The sequence below is a fragment of the Muntiacus reevesi genome, chromosome X (assembly GCF_963930625.1).
Source record: "Muntiacus reevesi chromosome X, mMunRee1.1, whole genome shotgun sequence".
Classification (NCBI taxonomy): Eukaryota; Metazoa; Chordata; class Mammalia; order Artiodactyla; family Cervidae; genus Muntiacus; species Muntiacus reevesi.
In genome coordinates, this window is record NC_089271.1 from 67,914,843 (window position 1) to 67,933,123 (window position 18,281).

Below are 18,281 nucleotides of genomic sequence, written 5' to 3' on the forward strand. Positions count from 1 at the left end.
TATCACCCTCCACTCCTAGTTTCTTCCTAGTTCTATCACTCACTCAAATTCTGCATGCAGAATCCCTACGAGCTCCCGGAAGATCCGAGAACGAAGCTCACCTATTTGTCAGGTTCGGTCTAGCAGCCAGGGTGACGCAAAGGGTTAACGAGCGGTGCGCTGCAGAGCGGCAGGGAGCAAAGCCAATCAGGAGTTTAAGCGCGCCCATACGTCTGGTGTGGGCGGGGCCTGGACGTAGAGTACAAAAGGGAAGGGGCGGAAACCAGGGGGTGAGAGGGCAGAGGGGGTTAGAGGTTGCGAGACGGTTGGGAGAGCACAGGAGCTTTGACCATTTCTCCGTGCTCTTCTTTATCCGTAGGGATCAGTAGCTGCGGGGACAGCCCGGGGACTGGTGTATGGCCACGGAGTTACGGTGTCCGGACTCCATGCTCTGTCACAATCAGCAAGTAAACTCTTCCTCGACCCAAAACCCCGAGCCGCAGCAACCTGGAGACCTGATCCCGGCCCTCGCTGGGGGAAACAGCGACTCCGCGGCCAAGCTGACTCTCCTCAGCGGGCACGCCAATTCTAGCGTACCGGTTGAGCGGGACTCTCAGGTCTCCGGCGGCGCCACCCTCAACTCAGAAAACAACGGTGGCACTGGCAACTATGACGCTCCAGCCAGCGGTTCCCTTCTAGGGGACTGCGAAATCTCCCGGCAGATCGGGGCGCAGCTTAAGCTCCTGCCAATGAATGATCAGATCCGGGAGCTGCAGACTATCATCCGGGACAAGTAAGCCAAAGCGGAAGGGGTAGGGGAGGTGGAGGGTCTCGCGGCGGTGGGCGGGGATTGGAAGTAAAATTGACTTAAGGTTCTTGGCGTCGGGAAGCTGGTCTGTTGGGATCTGGGCAGGGCCTTTTCTTTGAGGGGCGGTGTCACATGACACAGGCCTTCTACTCTTTCCCAGTACCGGTGCTTAACGTCGCTTTCTGTAGGGAGGAAGCATTTTAGATAACCTCCGGTTTTCTCTTTGTCTCGAGTCATTCCTCAGCCATTCGAATGACTGATTCCTCATTCATTCGTTTGAATGACTGAATGACTGATTCCTCAGTCATGTGAATCAGGTGAACGTGCTATCTGTTCTGTGCCTCTTCACGTAGGCAGCAACAATTTCTGGGTCATGGGTTTACCACGTTGAACAAATACAGGGCAGATGGCATAGCTCTTTCACTTCATATCGTTTAACAGACTCCCAAATCGTTTCCTTGTCTCCAGTTTTTCTTTCTTCTGCATGTTCCCCCGAATTACTGAATATTTAATCTTCTTAATATACTGCTTTGATTAGCTAACTGACCTACTCAGCAGCCTTCTTTTTTTAATTTTTTTCCATTTATTTTTATTAGTTGGAGGCTAATTACTTTATAGTATTGTAGTGGTTTTTGCCATACATTGTCATGAATCAGCCATGGATTTACAGCAGCCTTCTTTGGTTTCTCCGAGCCTACCAAATAAAGTCAGGATACTTAGATGAACATTAAGGCCCTTCTTCATGGTTCCTAGGAACAGTTCTGAAACATCCCAACTTCTGCTCGCACCTGGAATCCTCTTTACTTTTCCTCTGTGTGTTCAAATCCTACCTATTCTTCAACATTAAATGTCTACCTCTGCCAAGAAGCTTTCCTTTAATCATTCTTCTTGCTAATCATTCCTGGGCTTTTTAATGCAAGATTCACCATCTGTTTGTATGCTGTTGTTTTGCTCTTATCTCACTTATTCAATTTTAAGCTCCTTGAGGACAGAAATTTTATCTTTTACATGTTTGAATTCCAGCTATGTCTTTCAAGCAATTGTCACTCAATTACTAAAAGTTCTTTGTAGCTCTTAAAGTTATATTTGTGAAAGTATACTATTTAACGGTTTTTAATTAACCAGTGTTAAAAATTGTGGTCTTGTGAACTAATAAAGTAGTGATCTTAAAAAGTAGGAGGCATAGATTTGGCAGTTGTGGCAGGGGGAACTGAAATAAAACTTATCTGTAAAAAAGAAAATAGGATGATTCTTGTTTCTTTACAACAAGAGTTACTGACCTTGTGTCTTGGACCTTGTGTTGCACCTGTAGATGGGCTTCAGGGCCTTAACAAACCTTCAGAAATTATCTGGCAAATGTTATTTGTATGTCTGTTTGTAATTTTTTTAAAATAACATCTTTATTGAGCTATATTTATGTACATATAGTACACCTTTTAAAGTGTACAATCCAATGGGTTTAAAGTATGCTCATTGCTTTGTAGCCATCACCACATTAAATTTTAGAATGTTTTTATCACCTCAGTAAGAAAGCCCATACCCATGAACAGTCACTCCCCATTTCCCTCCAACCTACCATGAGCCCTAGACAATCACTCAACTACTTTCTGTCTCTATTGATGTGCATATTCTGGACATTTCATGTAAATGGAATCATACAACATGAGGCCTTTTGTGACTAGTTTCTTTTATTTAGCCTGGTGTTTTCAAGCTTCACCCATCTTCTATCAGTACACTATTTCTTTTTGGCTGAGTAATATTTCATATTATGGATATACCACATTTTGTTTATCCATTCATCGGGTGATGAACCTTTGGGTGGTTTGGTTTCCATTTTTTGGCTAATATGAATAATGCTGCTATGAACATTTGTGCATGTGTCTTTATATGGGATGAGGATTCCTTTGCTTTCATCAGATTTCACACACAATTTTTGTAAAACTTGGAGAGGGCATGGCATTCAGCATTCATATATGACTATATGACAGTTATCAATACCTGATTTTACTTCATTACTCAGAAAAGCCCAGGTGGTATAGTAAACCCTGGGCATAAGCAATTTTTTTTCTTCTGAGTTGGGAAGGAAACAGCAGGATCCAGAGTGATCTTAGGGAAAGATGTTTAGCATCTCTATGCTTCAGCTTTATTATTTGTAAAATGAATATGTTCATAATATGGAACTCCAAGGAAGCTAAAACAAGATACTGTCTTTGAACATTTGTTATAAATTCTGAAGAGCTATGTGCATTTGAGGCATTTTAAGCCTTCATGTTTAGATTTGTGCATGGTTCAGGTTGAATAGGTGCTAGTTTTTTCAGCTATTGGGAGAAATTATAGGGAATTTAACTGTATGTAGAATTCACATTCTTTTTAAAAACTTTTTGTTGGAGTATAATTGCTTTACAATGTTGCATTAGTTTCTACTGTACCACAAAATGAGTCAGTTATACATATACTTATTTCCCTTTTTTTTTTAGTTTTTCTTCTTATTTAGGTCACCACAGAGCACTGAGTAGAGTTCCCTGTGCTATATAGTAGGTTCTCATTAATTATCTATTTTGTACATAGTAATGTATAAATGTCAGTCCCAGTCTCCCAATTTCGCCCAACCTCCCTTCCCCACTTGGTATTGATAAGTTTGTTCTCTATATCCGTGTCTCTATTTCTGCTTTGCAAATATTCAAAGCTACAATAATCAGGGCATTATGGTACTGGTACAAAAACAGAAATATAGATCAATGGAACAGAATAGAAAGTGCAGAGAGAAACTCTTGCACCAGTGGTCACCTAACCTATGACAAAGGAGGCAAGATTATACAGTGGAGAAAAGACAGTTTTTTCAGTAAGTGGTGCTAGGAAAACTCTACTGCTCCGTGTTAAAGAATGAAATTAGAATACTCCATAACACCATGCACAAAAATAAACTCAAAATAGATTAAAGACCTAAATGTAAGGCTGGACACTGTGAAACTCTTATAGGAAAATATAGGCGGAATACTCTAAGTTATGCAGCAAGATTTTTTTTGACCCATCTCCTCAAGTAATGAAAATAAAAACAGAAATAAACAAATGGGACTTAATTAAATTTGAAAGCTTTGCATATCTGTAAAGCAATTATCCTTCAGTTAAAAGAATTTTTTAAAAAAGCACTATGTCTGTGTTTCCACTGCTGCCCTGCAAATACTCTCATCAGTATCATCTTTCTACATTCCATATATACATTAATATATGATATTTATCTTTCTCTTGCTGACTTACTTCACTCTGTAAAATAGGCTCTAGGTTTATCCACCTCATTAGAACTGACTCAAATGCATACCTTTTTATGGCTGAGTAATATTCCATTGTATATATGTACCCCAGCTTCTTTATCCATTCATCTGTCGATGGACATCTAGGTTGCTACCATGTTCTAGCTATTGTAAATAGTGCTGCAGTGAACATTGGGGTACATGGGTCTTTTTCAATTTTGATTTCCTGAGGGTGTATGCCTAGGAGTGGGAATGATGGGTTATATGGGCTCAATAAAGGACAGAAATGGTATGGACCTAACAGAAGCAGAAGATATTAAGAAGAGGTGACAAAAATACACAGAAGAACTATACAAAAAAAGTCTTCATGACCCAGATAATAACAATGGTGTGGTCACTCACCTAGAGCCAGACATCCTGGGATGTGAAGTCAAGTGGGCCTTAGAAAGCATCACTATGAGCAAAGCTAGTGGAGGTGATCGAATTCCAGTTGAGCTATTTCAAATCCTAAAAGATGATGCTGTGAAAGTGCTGGGCTGCACTCAATATGCCAGCAAATTTTGGAAAACTCAGCAGTGGCCACAGGACTGGAAAATGTCAGTTTTCATTCCAATCCCAAAGAAAGGCAATGTCAAAGAATGCTCACACTACCACACTATTGCACTCATCTTACATGCTAGTAAAGTAATGTTCAAAATTCTCCAAGCCAGGTTTCAACAATGCGTGAACCGTGAACTTCCAGATGTTCAAGCTGGTTTTTGAAAAGGCAGAGGAACCAGAGATCAAATTCCCAACATCCGCTGGATCATCAAAAAAACAGGAGAGTTCCAGAAAAACATCTATTTCTGCTTTATTGACTGTGCCAAAGCCTTTGACTGTGTGGATCACAATAAACTGTGAAAATTCCAAAAGAGATGGGAATATCAGACCATCTGGCCCACCTCTTGAAAAATCTGTATGCAGGTCAGGAAGCAACAGTTAGAACTGGACATGGAACAACAGACTGGTTCCGAATAGGAAAAAGAGTATGTCAAGGCTGTACATTGTCACCCAGCTTATTTAACTTATATGCAGAGTACATCACACTTGAAATGCTGGGCTGGATGAAGCACAAGCTGGAATCAAGATTGCTGGGAGAAATATCAATAACCTTAGATATGCAGATGACACCACTTTTATAGCAGAAAGTGAAGAGGAACTAAAGAGCCTCTTGATGAAAGTGAAAGAGGAGAGTGAAAAAGTTGGCTTAAAGCTCAACATTCAGAAAACAAAGATCATGGCATCTGGTCCCATCACTTCATGGCAAATAGATGGAGAAACAGTGGAAGCAGTGTCAGACTTTATTTTTTTGAGCTCCAATATCACTGCAGATGGTGACTGCAGCCATGAAATTAAAAGATGCTTGCTCCTTGGAAGGAAGGTTATGACCAACCTAGACAGCATATTAAAAAGCAGTCATTACTTTGCCAACAAAGGTTCATCTAGTTAAGGCTATGGTTTTCCCAGTAGTCATGTATGAATGTGAGAGTTGGATTATAAAGAAAGTTGAGTGTGGAAGAATTGATGCTTTTGAACTGTGATGTTGGAGAAGACTCTTGAGAGTCCCTTGCACTACAAGGAGATCCAACCAGTTCATCCTAAAGGAAATCAGTCCTGAATATTCATTGGAAGGACTGAAGCTGAAACTCCAATACTTTGGCCACCTGATGTGAAGAGCTGACTCATTTGAAAAGACCCTGATGGTGGGAAAGATTGAAGGTGGGAGAAAGGGACGACAGAGAATGAGATGGTTGGATGGCATCACCGACTCAATGGACGTGAATTTGAGTAAACTCCAGGAGTTGGTGGTGAATGGGGAGGCCTGGCGTGCTGCAGTCCATGGGGTCACAAAGAGTGGGACACGACTGAGCGATTGAACTAATAGTGGTTTTTTCCTAGTTTTTTTTTTTTTTTAAGGAATCTCCGTATCTTCTTCCATGGTGGCTGTATCAATTTACATTCCCACCAACAGTGCAAGAGAGTTCCATTTTCTCCACACCTTCTCCAGGATTTGCTGTTTGTAGACTTTTTGATAATGGCCATTCTGACCTGTATCAGGTGATAGCTCATTGAAGGTTTGATTAGCATTTCTCTAATAATGAGTGATGGTGAGCATCTTCTCATGTGTTTGTTAGCCATCTGTGTGTCTTTGGAGAAATGTCTGTTAAGGTCTTTTCCCCACTTTTTGATTGGGTTGTTTGTTTTTTTGTTATTGACTTGTATGAACTGCTTGTATATTTTGGAAATTAATCTTTTAACAGTTGTTTCATTTGCTGTTATTTTCTCCCATTCTGAGGGTTGTCTTTTCACCTTGTTTGCAGTTTCCTTTGCTGTGCAAAAGCTTTTAAGTTTAATTAGGTCCCAATTATTTAGTTTTGTTTTCATTTCCATTACTCTAGGTGGTGGGTCCTAGAAGATCTTGCTTTGATTTATGTCATTGAGTGTTCTGCCAGTGTTTTCCTCTAAGAGTTTCATAGTTTCTGGTCTTATATTTAGGTCTTGGTACTGATGAAATTATTTGCAGGCCAGTGATGGAGACACATAGAGAACAGACTTATGAACATGGAGGCAGGGGGAGGAAGGAGAGGGTGGGATGTATAGAGAAAGTATCATGGAAACTTATATTACCATATGTAAAATAGATAGCCAATGGGAATTTGCTGTATGACTCAGGAAACTCAAACAAGGGCTCTGTAACAACCTAGAGGGTGGGATGAGGGGGGAGATGGGAGGGAGGTCCAAGAGGTGGGACATATGGCTGATTCATGTTGATGTTTGGTGGAAACCAACAAAATTCTGTAAAGCAATTATCCTTCAATTAAAAAAATAAATTACAAAAAAAACCCTTTTGTATAGCAAAGGTAACTGTAAACAAAATGAAAGACAACCCCCAGAATGGGAGAAAATATTCTCAATAAAGTAATCAACAAGGGATTAATCTCCAAAATACAGAACTCACATCTTTATTTAAAAAAAAAACATGGAGAGAGTCTAGATAATTTTTATCCTGCTATGATGCAGAATAGAAAAACTCACTACAATTTTTGATAACTAATTGATGCTAATTTTGATAAATAATTGACATGGAAGCCCGTCATGCTGCAATCCATGGGGTCGTAAAGAGTTGGACATGACTGAGCATCTGAACTGAACTGGATCAATGCTTAGTTATTTAGGATGGAGACAGTTTTGTTTTTGTTACTCAAATTTGTTTGTTAATACAGGCCTCTGTTCCTTTATCTTCAAAAATTTTTATCCTCTCACACAAACAGGGCCTGTTGTTTCATCCCCTTTGGGGGACTGATGTAGAGTGCTGGTGGTTAAAGCAGCTGTATTTACATGGGTATATTTATCGTACCTATCACAGTCTGTCTTCCTTGGACCCTTACACTTTCCTCTATTTTGATGTGACATTATGTATGTGCACTATAGAACTGTCTCATGATAGAAGCCATTGGAGTACTTGTTATTCCTTTTATTGTTCCTGGTCCTTAGTATCTATTTAGTGAAGGAATTGCTTTCTAAATTGATTTTGGCATGGAGAAATGGAGTTGAGTAAGAGGACTGCATGTTGTAAATACATAAAGCAGGCAAGATTGAGAACATTGTGCTGATTTTAAATGTGTTTAGTTTTTTGAACTGCGCAATATTTGCACCATAATATGTTGGTTGTATTATTGAATTTCAAAGAAATGGTTTTCTGAGTATCCAGTAATCTAAATATCAAATGATCAGGTAATTTGCTCAAGTCACACAGATGTCGCTGGTGAACTCAGAAACAACTGCTTCATTTACAGTTTTTGTTGTTGCAATGGATTTAAACCACACATCCTTCCTTTTCTGCCTCCTTTATATAGTAAAAGCAGCAAAATCTGAGTGTAATGCACAGTTTGCTTGAACATAATTCATGACTTCATATATGAGGCAGTGCAATGTATTTAAAAGATCACCACCACCACCACCATTATTGCTGTTGTTGGTTTTCTTTTGTCTCCTGAAACATTAAAGTAAAGCTGTTTCATGAACTATTGCATGTTTCCTGTATATTTGCCCTCAAAGGGATTTTGCCATGGCAGCAGGCAGCTTGAATGAAAGTTGAACAATCTTATTTTAGTCCATGAAATAGCACTAAAGAAGGAATGCATTCAGCCTTGTGGATTTTTTTAGTCACCTGATGGGAAGACAGTTAACCTCAGGATGGATGAACATCCTGTGCAGCCATAATATGAATGCAGCTTGATGTGATTTGAGTCATTTGTCTTGGTAATGTTCTTAACCAAAGCTGTTCATTTGAATTGCTTGAGGAGTCTTTTTTTTTTTTTTTTTTTTGGAACCCATCCTTGGAGTTGAATAGTAGTTGGGTGGAATCTGAGCACTTGTAGCTTTTCAGATACCATAGGTGCTTGTGCTGTAATCATTCTGGGCCACTGACCATGGAAGAATGGTTATTCTCCCTAGCATTGTGATTTGGCTGGTTTTGGTTGTGGGGTATAGGCTGAACCAGGGATTCTAAATTGCACAGAGCCACCCTAGAGAGCCTGGCCTGGCATCACCCTGAGACTGAAGAAATCTCAGAACCCCTTCAGCTTGTACAAAACCAAAAATCAATCACAGAAAACTCTGTGACCTACAAGTTATTTAAATCATGGACATGATTTTGGTTTTCTGTGTGAATTTTCTAACTGGCTTAAGGCCAGGAGTGAGAGTGTTGCTTCTTTATACATGTCTCTGTTGTATTTTCCAATGCTGGAAAAGACTCTGATGCTGGGAAAGATAGAAGGCAGGAGGAGAAGGGGACGACAGAGGCTGAGATGGTTGGATGGCATCACCAACTCAATGGACATGAGTTTGCGCAAGCTCTGGGAAATAGTGAAGGACAGGGAAGCCTAACGTGCTGCAGTTCATGGTGCCACAAAGAGTTGGACACAACTGAGCGACTGAACAACTTCTTTTTCTACCTGATCTCAAATGTTTACTTTGAACTCTGCCTTGAGGTTTAATTAATAAATAATTAATGCCACTATTTTATGAGATTCTTAAGGTGCTAAAGAGTTGTGACCCTGCTGACTTATACTTGGCAGGTAGCACTCTAAAAACTATTTTTTGTTTTTGTTTGTTTTTGTTTTTCACGTCAGATTAGGTTTGCTCCAAGACTGGGGTTTTGTTTTTTTGAGGGGGAAGGGAGGAGGAGGAAAATAATTTCTAAATCATCTGCGTACCATGACAAACATTGGAGCTATTCTTTTTGTAATGATGACATAACAAAATAGCTATGGTAGTAGAACTTGCTATTCCTGGTGGCTCAGTGGTAAAGAATTCACCTGCAGTGTAGGAGACGCAGGTTTGATTCCTGGGTTGGGAAGATCCCCTGGAAGAGGGCATGGCAGCCCACTCCAGTATTCTTGCCTGGAAAATCCCCATGGAGAGAGGAGCCTAGCAGGTTATAGTCCATGGGATTGCAAGAGTGGGACGTGACTTGGTGACTAAACTACCACAACCACCATGAAAGTAGAGCTTATGTTTTTTGGATCTTCCACTAAACATTAACACTTAGTGAAATATTCCTTTGGTTTAAACCTGCCAGAAAAACTATTTTTACTTCCCTTTAACCTGTTGCTTAAGCAAAAACAAACAAGATCATATTAGGGCTAAAATTGACTCCGAATTAGTTCTTCCTCCTTAGCTTAGGTTGCTCAGTAAATACAGGACTCTCAGTTAAAGTTGAGTTAAGATAAATAGTGACTACTTTTCTTAGTATAAATATACCCTAAACATTGTATGTGACACACTTCTGAAATACAAATTTAGCTGGGTGTCCTGTATTTTTATTTGCTAAATGTGGCAACTTTATGCCCAGACTTAACTTCTCCCACAGCAAATGCTAAAGACAATCCTTGTGTATAATCCTCATTTTCAAAAATATTACCTAATTCAGTACTGCTAGGATTTGATTTATTTATTTTTTTTTACTTATTTTAAATCTTTTTTTGAATTTATGGGGTTTGATTTAAATTAAATTCTTTTAAGTTATGAGTCACATTTTAATTTAATCATTTTAAAAGGGTGTATTCTTATATTAACCTTAATTATATACCCTTTATACTCATGAAGAAGGGCAATGCCAAAAAGTGTTCAAATTACCACAAAATTGCACTCATTTCACGTGCTAGCAAATTAATGCTCAAAATTCTCCAAGCCAGGCTTCAACAATACATGAATTGAGAACTTCCAGATGTTCAATCTGGATTTAGAAAAGGCAGGGCAACTAGAGGTCAAACTGCCATCTGTTAGATCATAGAAAAAGCAAGAGAATTCCAGAAAAACATCTACTTCTGCCTCACTGACTGCGCTAAAGCCTTTGACTTTGTGGATCACAGCAAACTGGAAAATTCTTAAAGAGATGGGACCTTACCTGCCTCCTGCAAAACCTGTATGCAGGTCAAGAAGCAACAGTTAGAACCGGACATGGAACAATGGACTGGTTCCAAATTGGGAAAGGAGTATGTCAAGGCTGTATATTGTCACCCCGCTTATTTAACTTACATGCAGAGTACATCATGTGAAATGCCAGGCTGGATGAAGCACAAGCTGAAATCAAGATTGCCAGGAGAAGTATCAAAAACCTCATATGCAGATGGCACCACACTTACAGCAGAAAGTGAAGAAGAAATAAAGAGCCCCTTGATGAGAGTGAAAGAGGAGAGTGAAAAAGCTGGCTGGCTTAAAACTCAACTTTCAGAAAACAAAGATCATGGCATCCGGTCCCATCACTTCATGGCAAGTAGATGGGGAAACAATGGAAACAGTGACAGGCTTTATTTTCTTGGGGAGGGGTCTCCAAAATCACTGCAGATGGTGACTGCTGCCATGACATTAAAAGACTCATACTGCTTGGAAGAAAAGCTATGACTAAGCTGGACAGCATATTAAAATGCAGGCATTACTTTGCTGACAAAGGTCTGTCTGGTTAAAGCTATGGTTTTCCAGTAGTCATGTATGGATGTGAGAGTTGGACTATAAAGAAGGCTGAGTGCTGAAGAATTGATGCTTTTGAACTGTGTTGTTGAATACTCTTGAGAGTCCCTTGGACTGTAAGTAGATCAAACCACTCAATCCTAAAGGAAATCAGTCCTGAATATTCATTAGAAGGACTGATGCTGAAAGTGAAACCAATACTTTGGCCACCTGATGCAAAGAACCATCTAGAAAAGACCCTGATGCTGCGGCAGATTGAAGGCAGGAGAAGGGGATGACAGAGGATGAGATGGTTGGATGGCATCTCTGATTCAATGGATATGAGTTTGACCAAGCTCCGGGAGATGGTGAAGGGCAGGGAAGCCTGTTGTGCTACAGTTCGTGGGGTTGTGAAGAGTTGGACATGACTGAGTGAGTGAACAACAACAACAATAAACTCTTTACAAGCCACATTATAATAGTAGCTTCTCCATCTTAAAAAGGAACATTTTAATGATTTGGCTGCCATAATCTTTACTTCATTATTTGCCTTGTATGTAAATGCCCGTCTGATTCACAGGGAGATAAATATCATTAAAATATACCTAAAAACTGGTTACTTTTTAGTAAACATTCCCTTATTATAGCAAAATATAGATAATAGCTTTATTCAGGGACTTAGCTTCAGGCTGGGAAGAACTTTGGAATTCTTCACTTCTGTAAGCCTCTCTACTTTCATTACTAAAAAAGTGGTATTGATAATAGCAGACTCTACTTGTTAAGATCATGTGAGGATTAGATCAGATAATGCATCAAAAATGCTTAATGCTTAGCACAAGGAAGCTTTTATTTTTTTTTACATTTTATTTATTTTTATTTTTTTTTTTTATTTTTCAGTGGGTTTTGTCATACATTGATATGAATCAGCCATAGAGTTACACGTATTCCCCATCCCGATCCCCCCTCCCACCTCCCTCTCCATCTGATTCCTCAGGGTCTTCCCAGTGCACCAGGCCCGAGCACTTGACTCATGCATCCCACCTGGACTGGTGATCTGTTTCACCATAGATAATATACATGCTGTTCTTTCGAAACATCCCACCCTCACCTTCTCCTACAGAGTTCAAAAGTCTGTTCTGTACTTCTGTGTCTCTTTTTCTGTTTTGCATGTAGGGTTATCGTTACCATCTTTCTAAATTCCATATACATGTGTTAGTATACTGTAATGTTCTTTATCTTTCTGGCTTACTTCACTCTGTATAATGGGCTCCAGTTTCATCCATCTCATTAGAACTGATTCAAATGCATTCTTTTTAACGACTGAGTAATATTCCATGATGTATATGTACCACAGCTTCCTTATCCATTCCTCTGCTGATGGACATCTAGCTTGCTTCCATGTCCTGGCTATTATAAACAGTGCTGCCATGAACATTGGGGTGCACGTGTCTCTTTCAGATCTGGTTTCCTCAGTGTGTATTCCCAGAAGTGGTATTGCTGGGTCATATGGCAGTTCTATTTCCAGTTTTTTAAGAAATCTCCACACTGTTTTCCATAGTGGCTGTACTAGTTTGCATTCCCACCAACAGTATAAGAGGGTTCCCTTTTCTCCACACCCTCTCCAGCATTTATTGCTTGTAGACTTTTGGATAGCAGCCATCCTGACTGGCGTGTAATGGAACCTCATTGTGGTTTTTATTTGCATTTCTCTGATAATGAGTGATGTTGAGCATCTTTTCATGTGTTTGTTAGCCATCTGTATGTCTTCTTTGGAGAAATGTCTGTTTAGTTCTTTGGCCCATTTTTTGATTGGGTCGTTTATTTTTCTGGAATTGAGCTTCAGGAGTTGCTTGTATATTTTTGAGATAAATCCTTTGTCTGTTTCTTCATTTGCTATTATTTTCTCCCAATCTGAGGGCTGTCTTTTCACCTTATAGTTTCCTTTGTAGTGCAGAAGCTTTTAAGTTTCATTAGGTTCCATTTGTTTATTTTTGCTTTTATTTCCAATATTCTGGGAGGTGGGTCATAGAAGATCTTGCTTGATTTATGTCGGAGAATGTTTTGCCTATGTTCTCCTTTAGGAGTTTTATAGTTTCTGGTCTTACATTTAGATCTTTAATCCATTTTGAGTTTATTTTTGTGTACGGTGTTAGAAAGTGTTCTAGTTTCATTCTTTTACAAGTGGTTGACCAGTTTTCCCAGCACCACTTGTTAAAGAGGTTGTCTTTTTTCCATTGTATATCCTTGCCTCCTTTGTCAAAGATAAGGTGTCCATAGGTTCGTGGATTTATCTCTGGGCTTTCTATTCTGTTCCATTGATCTATATTTCTGTCTTTGTGCCAGTACCATACTGTCTTGATGACTGTGGCTTTGTAGTAGAGTCTGAAGTCAGGCAGGTTGATTCCTCCAGTTCCATTCTTCTTTCTCAAGATTACTTTGGCTATTCGAGGTTTTTTGTATTTCCATACAAATTGTGAAATTATTTGTTCTAGTTCTGTGAAAAATACCGTTGGTAGCTTGATAGGGATTGCATTGAATCTATAGATTGCTTTGGGTAGAATAGCCATTTTGACAATATTGATTCTTCCAATCCATGAACACGGTATGTTTCTCCATCTGTTTGTGTCCTCTTTGATTTCTTTCATCAGTGTTTTATAGTTTTCTATGTATAGGTCTTTTGTTTCTTTAGGTAGATATACTCCTAAGTATTTTATTCTTTTTGTTGCAATGGTGAATGGTATTGTTTCCTTAATTTCTCTTTCTGTTTTTTCATTGTTAGTATACAGGAATGCAAGGGCTTTCTGTGTGTTAATTTTATATCCTGCAACTTTACTATATTCATTGATTAGCTCTAGTAATTTTCTGGAAGAGTCTTTAGGGTTTTCTATGTAGAGGATCATGTCTTCTGCAAACAGCAAGAGTTTCACTTCTTCTTTTCCTATCTGGATTCCTTTTACATCTTTTTCTGCTCTGATTGCTGTGGCCAAAACTTTCAACACTATGTTGAATAGTAGTGGTGAGAGTGGGCATCCTTGTCTTGTTCCTGGTTTCAGAGAAAATGCTTTCAATTTTTCACCATTGAGGGTGATGCTTGCTGTGGGTTTGTCATATATAGCTTTTATTATGTTGAGGTATGTTCCTTCTATTCCTGCTTTCTGGAGAGTTTTAATCATAAATGAGTGTTGAATTTTGTCAAAGGCTTTCTCTGCATCTAGTGAGATAATCATATAGTTTTTATCTTCCAATTTGTTAATGTGGTGTATTACGTTGATCGATTTGCGGATATTAAAGAATCCTTGCATTCCTGGGATAAAGCCCACTTGGTCATGGTGTATGATTTTTTTAATATGTTGTTGGATTCTGTTTGCTAGAATTTTGTTAAGGATTTTTGCATCTATGTTCATCAGTGATATTGGCCTGTAGTTTTCTTTTTTTATGGCATCTTTGTCTGGTTTTGGAATTAGGGTGATGGTGGCCTCATAGAATGAGTTTGGAAGTTTACATTCATCTGCAATTTTCTGGAAGAGTTTGAGTAAGATAGGTGTTAACTCTTATCTAAATTTTTGGTAGAATTCAGCTGTGAAGCCATCTGGTCCTGGGCTTTTGTTTGCTGGAAGATTTTTTATTACAGTTTCGATTTCCTTGCTTGTGATGGTTCTGTTAAGATCTTCTATTTCTTCCTGGTTCAGTTTTGGAAAGTTATACTTTTCTAAGAATTTGTCCATATCTTCCAAGTTGTCCATTTTATTGGCATAGAGCTGCTGGTAGTAGTCTCTTATGATCCTTTGTATTTCAGTGTTGTCTGTTGTGATCTCTCCATTTTCATTTCTAATTTTGTTAATTTGGTTCTTCTCTCTTTGTTTCTTAATGAGTCTTGCTAATGGTTTGTCAATTTTGTTTATTTTTTCAAAAAACCAGCTTTTAGCTTTGTTGATTTTTGCTATGGTCTCTTTAGTTTCTTTTGCATTTATTTCTGCCCTAATTTTTAAGATTTCTTTCCTTCTGCTAACCCTGGGGTTCTTCATTTCTTCCTTCTCTAATTGCTTTAGGTGTAGAGTTAGGTTATTTATTTGGCTTTTTTCTTGTTTCTTGATGTAAGCCTGTAATGCTATGAACCTTCCCCTTAGCACTGCTTTTACAGTGTCCCATAGGTTTTGGGTTGTTGTGTTTTCATTTCCAAGGAAGCTTTTAATAAATGGTGATCTGTGGGAAAGGGAGTAGTATATGTATATTACTGTTGCCTATTGTTACTTTTGGACCATTTAAGAAAATCCTTCTAAATAAATTTGTATGTTTGGGTGTTTGTGTACAGTTATTAAAATGATTTTTCTTATAAAGAGGCGAGGTTTTCAAGTTTATTTTGAATAGATAAGTAGCAGGTAATGATCAAATGACAGTTTTTGCTGTAGAAATTGAAGTTGTAATTGCCCCAGGAGAGGATGTCTTCTAAAATACTTGAGAATTCCTCTAGTGGTGGTAGTAGTGATAGTAGTAGTAGTAGTAGCAGTAATAGCAAAGTAGTTAGTAGTAGTAGTGAGGTCTAAGAAGAGAGGAGAAGATCTCTACTTGAAGTCTTAATTTTTTCATATTATATAGCATTCCTCTCATAGTTCTATATGTTGTGGATGTAAGTAAATACCTATTGGCCCATTTTGAAAGAAAGGTCAGAGATTTCTCCTGATTTCATCTTGGTTTGGGTCTGCTTTGAGATGTCCATGTTTTAAACTATATACAATTGCTATAGCTTCTCTGGAAACTTTTAAGTGCTTTATACACTGTCTCAAGTAGGTAAGAGTCCGATTTACCAAATCCACATTGAAGTGAGGATATGGTTTCTGGCCTGATGCTCATTCTTTTGTTGTTTCGCTGTGAAGATCTTTTTTTTTTTTTAATGGTATCTTTGGCTTTCATTTTTCATTTTGTTACTACAGATGTGTGGCACATTTGTTGGGCAAAGTGTCAAGATAAGTTGACACTTTTCTCAGATATGGTTAGGTCTGCATTATTAATCCTGTTTGGAGTTCACACAACTTAAAAGGTACTCAACATTAATTAGATTTCTGTACTTTGAATTATGAGCGTCTGAATATCACTGTTTAAGTATTTGAATATATTATACAATAATCCAGGGGTGTGTGTCAGTGTGTTTGTTGTTTTGTGATGATCTTGTATTAGATTTTATTTGGGAAAGTTATCAGATACAAAATGATTAAAATATCCCTCAAAACTTTGTTTCCAGTATGATAGATTATTTTTAAAGAATGGTTTTGAGACAGAGGTGAATAGAGTTATGATTTGAAATGAAGTATATAGAGTGAATAAGACCTGGAATCTGGTTTACATTAAAACATCTTTATTAACACATACTTTATTTAGTCCAGTGTTGGGTCTAAAGTAAGGGTCTAGAGATTATGTGCAACTTGATTGATCTAACAGGAAATATCTGCTTAATTAAACTCTGGTGTTAATAATGTAAAGGATTTAGATGTGGATATTAAAGACCACTGTGGGTTTTGTTTAAAATGCAACCAACTTGCTGTATTCTAGCTTTACTTTAATTTCTAGATTGATTCAAAGTAAGTGGAATGAGTCTGAAATTTGTCAAAAACAGCAGTGTATAGGTTAGTAATTACTGTTTGTAGTGGGATGACTTTGAGTTTTACTGGAAGTCAAATAACTATCAAGAGATGATGGTTCTTATTAGGTTCTCACATTGTGTACTTTTTTTGGAATGTAGAGAAATGTTTATCATGCAGAAGTTGTCAACTGAAGCTGATATTTTTAAGGAGAGTGTGAATATGTTAAAATGTCTTATTCTAAAGTAAAATAATGAATTTGAGCAACTCCAATCATTTAACCTAATATAAATTTTCTTTGTAATACATTTTTGTGTAACTGATCAGAAATTAAAGACAAACATTTCAGGTGTGTTCTCAAAATATATTACTGGATATTTTTTTTAAGACTTTTCTTAAAGAATCCAGACTTTTCTACCCTATTGAAAAATTGTGTTCTGGCTGCTTACATAAGTTTATGTAGGTCTACCAAACAGGGTAGTCGTCTTCAGTATTTTTTTTGTGTGTGTGTGTGGTTCACTGACTTTTATTTCTTTGACAAACATGTTGTGAAGACTTATAGAAATGAAAGGTGCTGATGTAATAGTATATTTTTATTTGAAAACCACAATACATAAAGCCTGTTTTATTTATTTATTTATTTTGATTGTGCTGGATCTTTGTTGCTGTATAGGCTTTTTTCTAGTTGCAGTGAGTGGAGGCTACTCTGTAGCTGCCATGCGGGGGTTTCTCATTATAGTGGCTTCTCTTGTGGAGCATGGGCTCTAGGGTGTGTGCACTTCAGTAGTTGTGGCACATTGGCCCAGTAGTTGTGGCTGCTGGGCTCTGGAGCACAGGCTCAATAGTTGTGGCACATGGGCTTAGTTGCTCCACTGCATGTGGGATCTTCCCGGATCAAGGATTGAACTGGTGTCTCCTGCACTGGCAGGCAGTTCTTTACCACTGGGCGACCAGGGGAGCCCCTCAAGACTGTTTTAAATGAGCTCTCTGTGTGTAGTCATGTGGATAGAGTTTTCTGAGTTTAGGGAGTATTTATATATAAAGAATACAGACCTAGACCTATATTGTTGCTATATTTTAGAGAGTTAGTATCTGTAATAATGAAAGAACTGTGGTTACTCTAAGAAACCTAACGCCATTTGTGTAAGGGATATTTCATTGCTTTTTCCTGTCAGAGAAAGTAAATGCAGCTTGAAAAAGAGTTGTAATTAATGGGTATACTGATACTAAATGGGCTCGCATATGTCATTTTGATGCTATGTTGGGAAATATTTTAGGTATGCAATGGGCAGGCAGGTGGGGATTTTTAAGTATATAAACTGTAAATCAGTCAGATCATTTAACTTACATGAGAGGAGGAGGAGCAATAATAGATTTTTACAAAAGAAAAAAATGTCAGCCTTATAACATTTCCCTTTTGGCTGTTTAACAGTTTGTGGGTAGATGCAACCCTGGATTATTATTACTTGGATACCTCAGGATCTGAAAATACTGACCAGAAGGAATTGTACAGGAAATTGGTAGAAAGATCTATGGAATAAGCTATTTGATTGAAAAATGGAAAAATTTATCAATAGTTTGAGAAAAAGGTCTTGTTAATTAGCTAATGTGTTCTTGGAAGCAATAACAAAATAGAGGATTAACTTGTTTGTACAGTTCTCATTCCAAAAAGAA

At 38.1% G+C, this 18,281-nt stretch overlaps 1 protein-coding gene across 2 annotated transcripts in view; it reads left to right on the forward strand.

The window, feature by feature from the left end:
- The first annotated feature begins 286 nt into the window (after positions 1–286).
- Positions 287–18,281, forward strand: part of UPRT (uracil phosphoribosyltransferase homolog) — a 33,294-nt gene continuing 15,299 nt past the window's right edge. For both annotated transcript variants that reach the window (XM_065915269.1, XM_065915271.1), the window contains exon 1: positions 287–772. In XM_065915269.1, the coding sequence (XP_065771341.1) occupies positions 396–772 (377 nt within the window). In that variant the 5' untranslated portion in view covers positions 287–395. The remainder of the gene's footprint in view (positions 773–18,281) is intronic.